The 17151-nt window shown below is 41.7% G+C and overlaps 1 protein-coding gene across 1 annotated transcript in view; it reads left to right on the top strand.

Annotated features, from left to right (window-relative positions):
* CYGB (cytoglobin) overlaps window positions 1-16401 on the top strand; it is a 68742-nt gene extending 52341 nt beyond the window's left edge. The window contains exon 5 of the mRNA XM_081937919.1: window positions 13751-16401. Coding sequence (XP_081794045.1) covers window positions 13751-13825 — 75 coding nt within the window. The 3' untranslated portion in view covers window positions 13826-16401. The remainder of the gene's footprint in view (window positions 1-13750) is intronic.
* The last annotated feature ends 750 nt before the right edge of the window (window positions 16402-17151 follow it).

Below are 17151 nucleotides of genomic sequence, written 5' to 3'. Positions count from 1 at the left end.
TAAGGAAGACACTTTTATTATTTTTAGCATTGATTTCTAACCTCAACTCATTCTGAGATTTAGCTTCCTGGATGCCAGCTTGACAGTTCCAGATTATCCCACCTTACTCTTCCTTCGTAAGAAGCGTGAAATGATGAAAAATAACCTGCTGCCATATTTTCACTTTTAATAGTTTTAATCTAAAACATACCACTAAGATGAAGACCAGTGAAATAACATTTTGCTAAATTTCCAAACCATTTCTTTTCTTTAACGAAACTCATCAACAGCAAACTCCCTTTCCTTTTTTTTTTCAGAAATGGAGGGAATTCAGTGGCTAAAAGTAACTCAAAAGTGATCCCTTGTTTCATTCTCCTGTCTCATGTGTCTCTAAGTGTCTCTTCTGCAAACTCACTAACAGAATCTATAGTCAAAACAAGGGAATGAGTCAAGAAAAACATATTGAATGAACCAAGGGAGGGAGTTATGTAGCATTAGTAATTGCCCAGTTAAACCTTACTTTATGCAGATCCCTAAAAGGCAAGGAATCAGCATTTCCATACAGTGAATGTGTTTTGGAGAAGTAATCCTGTGGGTTTTCACCACATCCTTCTGCAGTTTAAACATATTAACCTCGAATGTTTTCACAAATGGCCAGGGGCAGGATTTTTTGCTTGAATGTGACTAAAAGACTCCAGGGAACTTAGGATTTGATTTCTAAATATTGTTGCTACATGTACGTAACTAAAGGTCAATTCATACCACATACTACAATGTGGTTATCATCTCATCAGCTGCCCAGAGTCGCCTTATCAGGAGATGGGTAGAATATAAATTAAATAGAGGTAGTCCTTGACAAAGGAAAGGATGCGGTGGCTCAGTGGCTAAGATGCTGAGCTTGTCGATCAGAAAGGTTGCCAGTTTGGCGGTTCGAATCCCTAGTACCGCGTAATGGAGTGAAATCCCATTACTTGTCCCTGCTTCTGCCAACCTAGCAGTTCGAAAGTATGCAAAAAATACAAGTAGAAAAATAGGAAGCACCTTTGGTGGAAAGTAATAGTGTTCCTTGCGCCTTCAGTGTTTAGTCATGCCGGCCACATGACCACAGACACGTCTTCGGACAGCGCTGGCTCTTCAGCTTTGAAATGGAGATGAGCACCGCTCCCTAGAGTTGGGGATGACTAGCACATACAGTATGTGCGAGGGGAAGCTTTACTTTTAGCTTTAGTCCTTGACATACAGTCATTTGTTTAGTGGCCATTCAAAGATACAACAGTACTGGAAAAAGTCATATGACCGTTTTTCACACTTACAACCATTGCAGCCTCTCCATAGGCATGTGGCCAGCACTCAGATGCTTGGCATTTGGTATGTATTTTTGATTGTTGCAGTGTCCAGGAGTCATGTGATCACCTTTTACAACCTTCTGCCAAGCAAACTCAATGGGAAAGCCCAATTCACTTAACAGTTGTGTTGCTAACTTAACAACTGCAGTGATTCACTTAACACTGCAGACATGACATTACAATCCATGTTCTTTTTGCACAAAAGAGCCAGGCCTTGGATTGTGATGTTGCATCCTCTGTCTTAGCTGTTTTGATCCCTCGTCCCCACCCAGGTACCAATGAAGCCAAATCTTCCTATTTCAAATCAACCAATAGTGAGTGCATCATAATGGCACTTGGGAATTGGTTTTCAGAGGCATGTTATTCTATTAATGTGGGCTATTATCCCAAAAACATCCTCGCTCACAGAACAATGACCCCTCTGATACATCAGGATCTTTCGACCAACTTTGTACAGGTAGCTCTCAATTTACAACAACAATGGAGCCCAAAATTTCTGTTGGCACGTGAGACATTCGTTAAGTGAGTTTTGCCCCATTTTACAACCTTTCTTGCCACAGCTGATAAGCTAGTAACATGGTTGTTATGTGACTCTGGCTTCCCCATTGATTTTGCTTGTTGAAAGGTTGCAAAAGGTGATCGCATGACCTTGGGACATAGCAATGGTCATAACTATGAATCAGTTGACAAGCATCTGAATTTTGATCCCATGATCATGGGGACGTGGCAATGGTTGTTAAGTGTGAAAAGTGGTCATAAGTCACTTTTTTCAGTGCCGTTGTAACTTTGAATGGTCACTAAATGAACTGTTGTAAGTTGAGTTATCTTAGCATGCTGCTCTTATTTTCTAACCTAATCATCTTTTTTGGTGATGCACTATTTGTTTTTGTTTTTTTGTTGATTTTGCATCAAAGATATCCAGTTATAGTTGAACCCATGTTGCACATTAGACGGTTTGTTTCTTGCTGTGAGCTGGTTCTTTTATTTGATATTACAGTATTAGCATTAGTATCATTATTTGTGCTGTTTCTTTGGAACAAGCTTCAATACAGGCAATCTTGTTATATTGTTTTTGTGCTGTTCTAGTTGTCCAGTCATTCTCTGTTTGAATTTCCCTTCTCTTTCTTTAGTTACAAGGTTTTGTTCTTTCTGAGGAGAAGGTAGAGGAATGAAAATTATTCAGTAGCTTTGCTGATTTCCTCTACTGCCATAATCACCCATCCACCCCTGATGAGGCATAAGAAACCAGGAGCCAGGATAGAATTCAAAAGCACTGTGAGTTTATTCCATGCTATACACAAGAATCTGATCTACTAACAGTCAAGTGAAATTGGTGGCAGATAAGAATCAACAGAGTACAAAGGGAGGATTGGACAGGACTCTTTTGAGATGTAGAGACACCAGACCAGACTGACGATGCATTTGACTCTGGTCTCAGGGTCAGCCTGGTCATTTCCTATACCCCCTCCCTTGTAGAATCTACAAATACATTCTTTCGTGTCATAGTTAAATGTTCTAGCCCAGGGATGGCAAACCTATGGCACGCGTGCCACATGTGGCACGCAGAGCCATTTGTCAGGGCACACGAGGCGCTGCCCTGTCAACTGGCCAGCGCGCATGTGCGCACTGTCCAGCTGAGTTCACCCTTTTTAAAAGCCATTTTTCGCCCTTCCCAGGCTCCAGAGGCTTTATAGGAGCCTGGGGAGTGTGAAAAGAGCCTCCCCCTCCCCTGTGGCCCTCCGGAGGCTTCATGAGCTTCCATGAAGCCTCCAGAGCGCATAAAAACGTCCCTATGGGCAAACCGGAAGTTCAAGAACAGACTTCCAGTTTTCTCAGAGGGTCGTTTTGACTGCTCCGGAGGCTTCAAGGAAGCCTCCTGAAGCCTTTGGAACGCTTAAAATGACCTTTCGAGCAAACCGGAAGTGACTTTCAGTTTGCTCGGAGGGTCGTTTTGAGCACTCCGAAGGCGTCAGAGCAGCCTCCTGACGGTCCCTGAAGCCTCCGGAGAACGTCCAGGGGGGCGGAGGAGGCTGTTTTTGCCCTCCCCAGGCTCCTATAAAGCCTCTGGGGAGGGCGAAAAAAACATGTAAAATGGGGGGGTTGTACCTGTGGTGCGCGCATGTGCACTGTGGGGGTCGCACATTGTATTATGGGTGCGGTACGCCCGCACACGACCCCCCTACGCTCCCCCCACTTATGGCACGTGAACCAAAAAAGGTTCGCCATCGCTGTTCTATCCTCGGCTCTGTTATTTCTGCTTCTTCTTCTTGTCCTTTTCAGAACTGATGTATTCTTTTCAGATATCCTCTTCTAGTTGGATCTGATTTGTAATAACAGATCATTAATTCTTCATTTCCAGTTTTTGTATATTTGCAAAGGGTAAACAACTTTTCTTCCAGTAATCTTGCAGCTGCTGGCTCTGGTTGCTCAGCCAACGTTTCTGAGATCTATTGCCCATTTGTCACTGGAGGTCAGGAACTCCAACACAGCAGTAATGAGGAAGCTAAGAAACTTAACTTACTTTAGGAAGCCTCCTGCTGTCACTTAATTTAAGTAACCTTTTTTTAAAAAATCCCAGCTTCCTTTCAGGCAAATGCAGGAAAAAGAGTGGTAGACCAAAGATCTATTCAAGCATTCACCTGAATGTGCAAGAACTAAACCAATCCTAGGTATGTGACTGCAATCTTCAGCCAACTTGCTCCCGTAAGCAGATCCTCTATGGATTGTTATGCAGTTACCAGATTCTAAAAGGAACTTTCACGTTTCAGGATGAGGGCTTCTAACTTGGTTCAGTTGAACCCTCAGAGAAGCTCAATCTGGTAAAATCCCAACTGCCATTTGCTCTGAAGAGTCTAAAGACAAAGTTATTTGTAGGAGATTTGAGGCACATATACATTCACCACCTCCTATATATACTTTGTCCTTGCGGATTGAACATGAGATCTAATGATATTTGAGTCACACACACAGTGCAGCTGCAGGAATGTTTGAATGCTTCAGTCGGCTTCTTATATGCCAGAAATCCTTCCTTGATTATCTTTCCCCCTCTTTTTAACCAGCCTGCAGGCGTGCCTCATGACTTTGTTTGATTTTGGTAATGTACACAGTTGTGTAAGAACAAAGGCAAACAAAAAAGTGAAAGCCAAGATGGATTGCCTTTAGAGAGGGGTTTCAGAATCCTTGAGAATTTTGTGTTTCCCTGCCTCAGACTTGTACTTAGAATATGATGCTAAAAATAAATGTTTCTATCTGACCCGCAAACCCAAATTCTATGAATTAGACAAGCAGGCACATAACAATGCATGCATATTCATTAGCTGGCTTTACTTAGGTGCCAAAACGTTTTGCCAAGGGCAGAAAGTGGCAGGCTGAAGGAGATAAAGTGGATGTTATGAGCCAAACCATACGCCAGAAGGAAATGGCTCTTTCTGTAAAAAAGACTACCTATTTCCTTTTGGAACTCTCCTGACTCTTCCCTTCCTTCAAGCAGTCCTGCAAAGATTTTGCAAAGCTGGTCTGAACATCTGGGGGCAAAGAATTTAGTAGGGGGATTTCAGGGAAAGACAGACTGCCCAGAAATGGCTGCAGCTATTTCCCTCCCTTTCCTATTTGCTCAGCAAACTCCCTTTGCTGAAAGTCTGTGGAGATTCTCAACCATCCAGGTCACGGTTGTTCCAAAGCTGCTTTTCCAAAAGGCAGCTGGACCGTCTTTCTAACAACTATATTGTTTTATGAATGAGTTGACAAATGTGATACTCTTACAGCTAATGAAAATTCTCCCACCTAATGTACGAATACGGCGTGTGTGACACTTACTGTATTTTTTGGACTATAAGACGCACCGGTGTATAAGATGTACCAAGATTTTGAAGAGGTAAGTAAGAAAAAAAAGTTTTTGCCTTCCCTCAGCCGCCAGCAGCACTCTGCAGGCTTCAGCAGGACTGTGGCAAGGCAAAAATGTCCCTGTTTTCACCTTGACCCAACCCTGCTGAAGCCTGCAAAGTGCTGCTGGGGACTGAGGGAAGGCAAAAAACCCTCCATTTTTGTGAAAAAGTGGGGCATTTTTGCCTTGACCCAACCCTGCTGAAGCCTACAAAGGGCTGCTGAGGGCTGAGGGAAGGCATCCTGTTTTTCGCAAAAATGGGATGCGGGGGCAAGGCTTCGGGAGGCCAAAAATGGCTGCATTCAGTGTATAAGATGCACCAACATTTCCACGCTTTTTGGGGGGGAAGGTGCATCTTATACTCCAAAAAAATACGGTGTTATGTTTAAATTTCCGACTCAAACATATTGGGGAGCTTTTTAAATTGGTTTACTCCAATTTTATAAACTGCTGTCCTTGGAGAGGCTCTGTTTGTGCCAGTGGGTAGGCAAAACGTTACTTTCCCTTTGTTGGCACAAGTTGTTCTTTAACAGAAGCACTGAGAGACAATCCCATTTACTGTATATCCAGTGAATTGCTCTCAATGGCCAACACATTTACTGATTCACAGCAAATTGTCGAGTTCAGAGTATAGTACCGCAAGTCTTGTATCTTTCTTTCTCTTTGAGATATACTTTTTTTTTAAATGCCCTGCAACCAAAAGAAAAAGAAAACATTTTTAGGAAATTTGTGGAAATGCCAGCAAGGGAGGCTTGTTAGGATAGGCATGGACAGTCACATTGCACAACTATCACTTTGAATTAGGAGTGGGCATTGTTTGTCCCTCCAGACAAACTCCCACAATCCCTGCCTTGGATTAGTTTATTTATTCAATGATCTTTTAAAAAAAGACAGGTTACTTATTTGCTGCTGTCCAGGGTGAATAGCCATCTCCCCCTGAATGCAAAACCCACAGGAGTTCTACTTTATTTAACTCTGCTATTTAATGTCAGCATGAAATTGCTGAAAGAGATAATTGGAAAAGAAAGAAAGCAATGCCGTTAGCATATTGATGATAATCACAGTTCTGTTATCGCAGTTCTATTATACCCTTCGCCCCACCCAGCTGAAGCAATAAAAGAGTTTAGCCAATACATGGCTGTGGTGAATAAATGAATGAAAGACTATTACCTGAATCTCAGGCCAGATAAGAAAAATGCCCTCAGCGTAGGTGAAATTTAAAGCAGGCATTTCAGTCCTAATTTTCTTCAAAAACTCCAGTTTGTATGGCTATTTGTGGGCCATGAGGGTATTTGCCCATCCTACCAGATTAATTAGAATGGGTACAATCCAGGTCTCCTCCCTTAAATGTTGTCACCTGATGGGACCTGGAAATGCATCTAATGCGTTTAGAAATGCATCTAATGCATAATGGCTACTCTAGTCCTTTGGAACAGCCTCCCACATGAGATTACTAGGCAGCCTTCTTGTAGATTGTCTGCTGATATTAGTCTTGCAGATTTGGAGGTTTGGTTATTAATTTTTAGTTTTTCAAAAAAGCAACCAAAAAATAATTATGTTAAGTTTTATTTTGTTTTTGCAAACAATAAGAAAAGGTGAGATTTTGGCTTCAGCTTTAATTGTACTCAAATTTTATTATTTAATTAATTAATTAATTAATTTGCCACCCATCTCATCTACAAACAATTTCAAATACTGGAGTTTGACCTTTATTAATTTATTTATTTTTAAAACAGAGGTTGATTTGCATAGCCAAGTTCAGTGGGACACATGGTAGAAAATTGCACTATATTATCCCAGTTCTTAGCAGAAGTATGTACTGTGAATTTTGGACTGCAAGTAGAAAGAATCTTTAAGATTGCTTGATTATACACCGTATCAATAATACTAAAATTTGAGGTTAAATAAGAAAAAAAATGTCTGTAAGCATTCGTACTTTCACCCTCTACGTTCCACAGGAATTGCAAGTTTAACCTCCTCATTAAGTGGAGAACCGGGATCGAATATATAACCTTCTATTATGATGAAATGCCTGTCAGCTCAGAGGGAATATACTTTATATTAAAGGGCTGTCAGTCTCACGTTCCAAACCCACTGCATTTCTCAAGACTTTATATTGAATTTTAGATAGCTTGTGTTATTTCGAGCAGATTCTTGAATTCTGATGAGAAAGGTCAATTCTGTTTGAAATTTTATGAAGTTGTGGCCCTGCGGAGTTTGAGACCCCTTCTTTTATCAATGCTGATGTGACTTATCATGATCTCTATCTTTACAGACCTAATATAACTTTTTAAGACACAGTACATCCTGCTTACTAACTGCTTTCACACTTCTCATTTTGAAAATGAGAAAATAGCAAATCCATTGTGAAATTAGTTGTTGCCTATTTCAGAGAACTACCATATTTTTTGGACTATCAGACGCACTAGAGTATAAGACACATCTAGATTTTGAAGAGGAAAACAAGAAAAAAATAGTTTTTTTTCCTTTTTTCCACAGCCCCCAGGAGCACTCTGCAGGCCTTCCAAACCCTCTGTGCATCCCATTTTCATGAAAAATGGGTCTGTTTTGGGCCTCCTGAATGTCCCATGTATCCTGTTTTTGCCCTCCCCAGTCCCCAGGAGCACTTTTCAGGCCTCCCAACCCCTTCATGTGTCCCATTTTTGGCAAAAATGGGACATGCAGGTGGGGGGGGAGGGGGTTCAGGAGGCCAAAAAACAGGGCCTTATTCAGTCTATAAGACGCACAGACATTTCCACCCACTTTTGGGGGGGAGGAGTGAGCCTTATAGTCTAAAAAATACAGTACTTCAAAAGAGAGTTGAGATGGGGAAGTTTGCCTTGATGGTCTCATCTGCCTCATGGACAGCAGTCACTGTACAGAGCAGGCCATACGCAGAAGATCCTGCTGCCAGATGAAGCAGAACAGCTGTTTTAGGGGGGGAAATCCTTCTACTTTGATGAAGGAATGCTTTGCTCAAGTCATTATTGAAGCAAAGCACCTCTGTAGAGCCCTGCGGGTCTTAATCAATAAAACATAATCCTCGAATTCCAACAGCAATGAGGACCAGAAATGCTACCACTAAGTGATGCACTCATAAAGCATGTTGTCATGGGATTGCATTGCTCAGTGACAGCAATCTTAAAAGTGCCTGTTACTGTCATTAACCGAATCCCACCAGAAGTTATGGCTTCTTGGCTTGGTTCCTTTCAGCCCTGATCCTTGGTAAAATAAGAGACTGCTTCCTTTACCTCTTCTTCAACTTTCCCCACCCTCCTATCTCTACCTTTGTCTTTTCTCTTTTGACCACCCTGCCGAGTGGCACTCCTTTGTGGTGGCAGCACTGGGGTAGAGGCCCAGGTGTCAAGCACCAGGGAAATCAGGAGATCCGGGCAATCCAAATGGGTATAAAGATTTATTGCAAGCTTAAGGTCTCTACAAGAATCTGAACTACTAACAGCCCAAGCCAATTGGTGGTAGTTAAAGGTCAGAGGAATTAAAGGTGAGCTGGGCTTAGATCTCTTGTGGGCGTGAAGGGACTCATGACTGATAGCATTAGCAATAGCACTTAGACTTATATACTGCTTCATAGTGCTTTAAAGCCCCCCTAAGCAATTTACAGAGTAAGCATATTGCTCCAAACAATCTGGGTCCTCATTTTACCCACCTCAGGAGGATGGAAGGCTGAGTCAACCTTGAGCTGGGTGAGATTCGATCTGCCAAATTGTAGGCAGCTGGCAGTCAGCAGAAGTAGCCTGCAGTACTGCATTCTAACCACTGCGCCATCATGGGTCAATGATGGGTTTGACCCCTCCCTCAGACTCAGCTTGGTCATCTCCTATCCCAGGACAGACAGCAGTTTCAGCTGGCTGCCACCATCATCTGAGCTCTATTTTAGTCTCAGCATCACCAAGCAGTGCCACCTCAAGCCCAAGCTGTGGCCAGCCATCCCAGTCAGCTCAGCTGTCCTGCACTTCTCAAGCCTTTCTGTGCAACATCTGCTGGCCATTTCTTCCTGAGGCTGCTCAGACTGTTCTCCAAATGACACACATCATTCTCCAAACGGCGTATGTCATTCTCATAATGCTTCAGAAAGCCTTCGGAAAACTTCTGAGGCTTTCCAAAGCATCACAAGAACAGTGCATGATATTTGGAGAACAGCACATGCTATTTGGGGAACAGTGCAAGTGGATTTGGGAGTTGAAGTGCTCCTATAATCATAAGTGCAAGTGAGCTGCCAAGAGCCAAAATTTTGCTCACAGGACACTGGAGGCACTGCAGTGGTCATACATTTGGGAACTGGCATAAGTATTATTTGTTCAGTGACTTATAACTTAAAGTGGCCTCTCAGCAAATGGTCATATTGTGAGGATGACTATCTGTACTGTTATTGGAAAGCACCAGATTCTTTCCAAATAATATGATTCCCACAGAATCCAATTGAGAATTAGATTGTTTAATGCAATGAACACCCCTAAAATGGTTTTGGTTTTAATAGTTAAGCTCAGTTACTTTCATCCAATGACTTAGATTTTCTTTTAAATTCTGGAAGGAAGGAAGGAAGGAAGGAAGGAAGGAAGGAAGGAAGGAAGGAAGGAAGGAAGGAAGGAAGGAAGGAAGAGATTTCCTGCTGTGATTCTGGAGCAGGAACTGACTTCATTGTCTCTTCGTCACTTGCTCAAAACAATTTGGTTTATTTGAGGAGTGTTTAATATAAACTCTATCAGGACCAAGATTAATTACCTCAGTGTTGGCAAGAAAAGGTTTAAGTATTAGGTAGTGAAGACCGAAGTGGAGTATGTGGGATCCAGATATATATTAATGGTTTTTTTTGGGGGGGAACCCTAACCAAAAAAAGAAAACCCCAACACAAGATAAAAAGGGAGGCATAAAGAGAAGTTTGCCATTTACTTCCTGTTCTGTTCTCCACACATGGGAAGCTGCTTAATGACCAGAAATTACACAGCATCAATCTTCACATTTCACAGAGGGATAGAATATGGAAAATTTCCGTTTCTGTCTTCATGCAAAAATCCTGCCAACAGCCCTCAGGGTACCCCAGAGCCTTTAAGTATAAAATAATTGCCAAGCTGCCGTTTTTATGGACTCGGCTAATTCCTCAGTCTTTCTCTTTCCCTGGCCACACAATGCTTCCCTACTCAAAAGAGAGGGTTCTTGTTTGTTTTCATAAGATATTGCCCTTCAGATATTTAACCATTTTATTAAGGTTGTCCTTACCATTCAGCCAAGCTAATCATGCCATTTTATAAGTATAGTATGAGAAGATTTTATCAACAGCTACAGAAGGCAACTGAATTATTCAATGTCATTTTGATTAGAGCTATAAATCTCAGATGATATAGGATATTTTGAGTTTTCATCTGCAGAGGGAGGGAGAACTCTGACCATGGTGGTGGAAAATCTGACATTAAACAAACAAACACCATTTCCTCCTTCCATTTCTAGGGCTGGTTTTTTTCTGGCAGCAGGACTTCTGCTTTGGGGATGAACCAAAAGATATATATCCTGGGAATCATTCTTTTCCTGTCCTGGATGTAACACAGAGGGCAATTTCACACATTAACCAGATGCCTTAGAGACAACATCAGCAAATAGCTCCTGAAAGATATTTCTATGGACGGCTTACAATTTGCAGACAGATCTATGATTTCCAGAAATGAGACAGCACTGGGAAGTAGTCCACCATTAAGCCCATTTCAGGAAATGAATTAAGAGGATAGTCTATTGATACAGTCCTAGTATAAAACATGGCCAATATTGCGCAGAATCATGAAGGATTCCTGAAGGAGAGTAAGTACGTGAGAAGATCAGCTTCTCTCCTTCAGCCCAACAATAGTGAATGGCTAGGGGAGGGCCAGCTGAGGAGGAAAACTAGAGGTAAATGGGCGGAGCCAGAAGCCTGGAGGAGAAGGAGATGGAGCCAAGGGTAGGGGCCTGAAGGTCCCATTCCAACAATAGCAGTCCAAACATTTTTGGACTGAAGGTCCCATTCCAATGATAGTCGTCCAAACCTTTTTCAGGTAGGAAGCCATTAGAGAAACAACTAATGGATCCCAGCCTGCCCAAACAAATACACTATTACTAGGCAAGGCAAAAGAACCGAAGAAAATATTCCTCAATTTTATGCTGTCATTCACAGGTCAGTAGATGACCTGCATGGGGCAGCAGAATTACAAAGATAGTTGGGTGAAGAAGATATGTTCTGGAATCCACACAAGACCCAAGATAAAGTTTCCAGCCATTCCCCAACATCAAATGCAGCTCAGGATGAAGGAAGCATTCTGACTTTCCCATCGGGGAGGAATAAACCAGGCGCAAGCTAGATATATGACGTGCTGGGAATATATCTTGAACTTGCTGTAGAAGGGTGAAAAGCCAATGGCCTATATGTCTCCTACAAGAAAGTTCCCCAACCTTTCCAACTTTGCAGACCGGGAACAGGCGGGGTGTGTGTGTGTGTTCCACTTGAGTGGTGGGCAAGCTCCACTTGGTGTTCATGCAAATGGAGAGCACACGCGCACACTCTGCCATTGCTCATGCAAGTGGGGATGAATACATGAGCACTCGCCCACCACTTCTGCAGCCCAGTTCCAAACAGCTCAAGGCCCGGTAGTAGGGTGCTACCTGGGGCTTGGGGACCCCTATTCTACAAAGCAGCAGTTTACATCATCTATCACCAGCAGGCTGCGTTGCTTTGGCCAGGAAGAGCTTCTCTCCAGCAGCACAGCCCATCTCAACAGCTCTGATAGAAGGAATCCCACCATAATTGTAGGGCAGGTCCAAATATATTTATTAAACATTGTAAGATAAACATGTACAGAAGGTACTGTAACAACTACTGTTCCAGTGTGGGAATACTGCTATAGTTTATCCCATGATACTAACTAGTGACTGTGTTTGCTAAGTGTTATCTATTGCTCTTCCATTTCCTTCCATTTCTTGTCCACTGGTTTGTTTGTTTTTTCGTCTGTTGCAATGAATTATTCAATTAAAAAGGAACTTGGAGTGCATTGAGCTAAAGTCAGTGCACTTATCTGAAAGTGAGAGGATTTCTCAATGGAATATGAGAAACTTAAGCTCTGCCTTCCAGCTACCATAGATGGAGTTAACTCTTCCCTCTCAGATCCATCTTTCAGCAACCAAAAAGAGACTTCATTTTTCAAACTGCAGCCAGCAATCAGGATAATTCATAGCCATTTTTTAAAATAGAAAGGGGCAAGGCTGGTTAGCTAACATTAAAAAGCCTCCAAACCAGTAGTGGATTACGACCGGTACACCTCGGTACGGGTGTACCGGTGCCTGCCGGGAGCACCAGGTACTGTTCCAGTATGGTGCTCCGGAGGGCCCATCCGCCCACCCGCATGCCTTACTGGTATTTGATGTTTTGGGGGCTTCCGCACATGAGCACAGAGAGTACGGCACCTGCGCGATGCTCCGCCGAGCAGCTGGAGCGTGGCGGGCGGTAAGGACGCATGTGCGCGTTGCACATGTGATTGCGCGCTGCAAATGTGTGTGCACGCACTGTGTGCGTTCATGTGGTGGGCGCCCAGCCCCCTTGCACCATACCGGTTGCAACGGGATCCGAAACCCACCACTGCTCCAAACCCTAGGAGTTATTTGAGGTCATGATGACTTCTTCCTTTGTTGTGTTTGACAACCAAACAGCAGGAGTTTCCCAAAAAAAATTTAAAGTAACAAGTTCTATAACCAGAAAAAGCTTTTGGGGGAAATTCCATGAAGATGAAAGGGCAATGGAGGTGGCTTTATACCCTCTGGAGTTGCTTGGCTTAAAAAGTGTGATAAACGTATTATAAATAATAATGTTGAAATTCGTCTTTAAAAATCTGGGTGAGATCAATGTTTCCAGTAATGAAGCTCTTTTTGGCAGAATTGGAAGGTGAATTCAAACTCTTGGAAGGAAAAAAAAGAAAGCAGAAAACCCTAGTAAAAACTTCTTTTCATGCTGTTGATATTCACTTTCAGGAATAGATGATTCACCTAGCAATTTGTGAATGTCAGAAACAAAGAGCTACAATCCTATACACCGGGGTGGGTTGCTGCTGGTATTACTGCCGGTTCGCGTGCACATTTGCATCTAAAATTGTCTGAGTATGCGCCAAACGTTAAAAAATGGGGAAAAAATACATTCCTGCAATGAACTTTGACCTGCGCATGCTCAGAACCGAAAATCAAGATGGCGCCGCCGTAGGAGAACCAGTTCGGATGTGTATGTGTGGCAGGCCTGGATCGCTACCAGTTCCAGTGACCTAGGCTGCCAAGTTACAACCCATTCAGCCGAACCGGTCCGAACCAGTAGGAACCCCCCTCTGCTATACACACCTGGCTAGGAATAGGGCCCATTGAACATGGTAGAATGTGAGTTCCCTCAGAGGGACATCATGAGATCATTGTAATCATTGCAGACATCTAGCACAATCCTCTGAGCTGTCCAAAATCCCAGAAGTGATTAACCTAAGCTTCCTTTGGTTTTGTTTTCCTCCCTTTTCCCTTTCCCTTCTAGGAACCCCCAGGTGACAGTGGTGGCAGCAGCAGCTGGAGTAGCAGCAAAGTGGCAGAACCCCTCCCACAGACCTGAAATGCCGTCTCTCAGAAGACTAAACTGGCACCGGAACAGGATAGCACCCAAGAGAACTACATCTGTCTCCTTTAATTATCCCGTGTACATATTAGTCAGTGGAAATGCTTTATAATTTCTATAGCTAAGGCCAGCTAAGCTATAGAAAAACCAGGTGTCCATAAACACTCTCCCTGAAGTTAGCCAGGCAAATTAAAATCATGTACACTGTGACGGGGGGAGGGAATGTATTGAATTTCCCCAGAGGGAAAAAATATATATTATATAGATCATGACTGTTATGATTCACCCACATTGATAACTCTGGAGACTTACCATTTTTGTCTGTCTTGAAGAGGACTTTTCATCAAATGGCACTGAATTGATACGTTTCCATCTTTTGTAGTAAGGTGAGAATGTACAAGTTCCAGTATTTGAATTCTGCAAGTACTTTTGTGCCCATATATCACTGATAAGTCCATGTCCTTGCTTTCCCTCACTCCCAAAAAAACAAAACACTATTGATGTGTGCATAAGTGCTTGCAGGATCTCATATCCGCATGATACATTCAGACCATGTCCTTAAAAGGACAATTGATCTCAATACATTTAGTCTAGATTTCAAAATCTGCACCGTGGGACAAGGCTTAGTCTTGTCTTGTCATTTTACGCTTTTCTCTACTGCTAATTCCTCTGGACTGGAGTTTCTCTGGAATAATATGAATTGTGTTTGCAGTCCTCACTGTTTTGTTCTTAGTTTTGTATTCCATTACAATGTTTCTTTCCCCTTTTACAAAACTAACTTTAGAAGTCTTGAGATTGTAGAAGATTTAGCCAAAGCTTGAATACCTAAAACACCTGAAACCAAAAAAAATATATGATGTATTAAAAGAACAAATCAATATATTAATTTCTAGCTGTTTCCTGATGCTTAAGATATTCTCTGTGTGAGTTGAGTTGAATCAGTTCATCCAGTCCTATATATGTTGGCTTTCTGAGGTCTTATTGGGCTACTTACAATAAGTGGATGTGGAAGTACATTCTTTGTTAGACCTTGCCCCCTGTGAGCAATTATAACAGAATAAATTCCTTGTAAGTGAATGAGATTTATGCAGGTCTAGCTGTACATAGGATTACTGCCGTGGAGTTGGTAATACTGCCCAGATAGGTTTGAGGTATTGATCATTTTTTAATCGCTTTCCTTCCAATTCCCATTATTAGATTCTAAAGGATTTCTGCTAGGATTTTTGTGTTCCTATGACCACCAATCAACTCCAGCAAGTAGCACTGCCACCTAAATAGAAGAGGAAAATCTGAGCTGTTGGCTGACTTGGCTGTTCATTTAATAGAGAACAGATCTGCAAAAATCAGAAGGGAATCCTTCATGACATGGAAATAAGGAATCAGCCAATCTGCCATTAAAGATGCAAAGATCTAGACTGGTTACAAAACTTGGCAGTTCTAATGTTTATATATACATTTTTTTTCCTGCTAAAAGACACACCATGGACACTACTACTACTACTACTACTACTACTACTACTACTACTACTACTAAATTTCACCACCACCATTCTTTAAAAAATATGACCTTAAATCCTGAAAGTCATTACAGTAAAAACATGATCCCATGTCACAATCTAAAAGTATTTTGAAATTAATTTTCAAAGCAGGATGACATTTTTGAAAGGAAAATACGTACACATTAATTTATCCTTGAAGCAATACATCCATCCTTAAAAATTTGCAGCTTTATATATTATTTCAATCCATAACTATTTCTCCCCCCCCCTCTCTCTCAAACACACACACACACACACACACACACACACACATATGATGGTGGGAAAATCTTACTGTTATGTTGCATACACACACTAAATCACTTTAGTCAAAACTGTGTGTGTGTGTATATATATATATATACACACACAAACACAGACAACTTTGAGTAAAGTAATTTTATTATAAATGAAAAAGGGACAGCCACGCAAGAATGCAAAAGAAAAGCAAAAAACCACGGCATAACCTTGCCTATAGCAGCTGGTGATGGAAATGTAAAACGAGCTGAAAAACTCAGAGCTTGTGCAGGTCAAAGGCAAAGTAAGAGTAGAATAGTCTTGGCCAGCCAGGGCCCTATCAATGTGCTGGGTTACAATTCCCCTTGGTTATGATGGCAGAGGTGATCAGAGTTGTTGTTTAGCACAGCTGGAGGGAACCTGGCTGTGACAGTACTTATAGCTCTTTACTGACTCTCCTTCAGTTCATTCCCAATTCTTCCAAACTTTGAATTGTCTCGGCTCATTGGGAGCAAAAAGCTGTTTGTTATGGGGATTATCTGTTAAACAGCCATGCACAAGAATACGGCACTGTATAAAATAATAAATATTAATACATATAATTTAATAGTGTATTTTATAAAATGAGCTTCTGGTGCTATGAAAAGTGATTTGTGAACGTTTTCCTCCTTATCGTACTAAATCCTCTTGTTTATTACCCAACGTACTGGCTGAATCCTGTTGTAATTTTCCTCTGTATTATTTGTATGACTTCTGTATGCTGCCAATATATTGTCTTGTGATTTTGTTTAATCTTTATACATCAGTTCCTTGTTATAAGTGTTACCATTTTGTGTTGTCTCCATGTAATAGAAAACCATCTATGGCAGGGCAGGTTAACCCAAAGATTGGCAATATGGAGTGTCCTTGTCATTGACCATGCTACTTGGGGCTCATAAAAATCAAAGTCCTATACTTTCGGAGATCAACGCACTGTCTCCCTTTGGCCTACCCAAGACTGATTGATTCATTAATATGTTACTATTGTTAATTCTACATCAAATCAATCTCAGATTTATAGATATTCTAATCCTCAATATAAACATATAGATTCAGATTTTAAATTGTCCTAACTCTTCCCTTATGTACTTACATAGAACTCTGATTTCCTTTATATGCTAAACTCCTACAAAAGGTATCTTCATTTCCACAAACATGCTTTTGGTAGCAAGTGTATATTCCACTTCAAGGGCATTAAAAACAGATGTTAAACGAATGCAAGTTGACACACCATGTGTGTTTTTCTACAGGCCCATCCTGCTTTTACTATAGCAATACATGTTGTACCTAGGGAGGGTTATGCACCCATTAGTGCATGTTTAAATCTCTTATGCCAAGAAAAGGAGAGTAAAGGGAAGGTCAGCCCATTTCTAGCTTATGATATGTGGATGGCAGGTTGCGATGGACTCTGTTAGTCTAGCCCAGGGACAGTCCTCCCCAGTAAACCAGACAGGAAACACAACCAGACAAGCTCATTCTATTTTATTGTAAGGCTATATTAACAAAAAC

This window comes from Natrix helvetica, assembly GCF_964273705.1.
Source record: "Natrix helvetica genome assembly, chromosome: 1".
Classification (NCBI taxonomy): Eukaryota; Metazoa; Chordata; class Lepidosauria; order Squamata; family Natricidae; genus Natrix; species Natrix helvetica.
The sequence above is the reverse complement of the archived record's forward strand: the minus strand, read 5'-3'. Positions and strand labels throughout refer to the sequence as shown.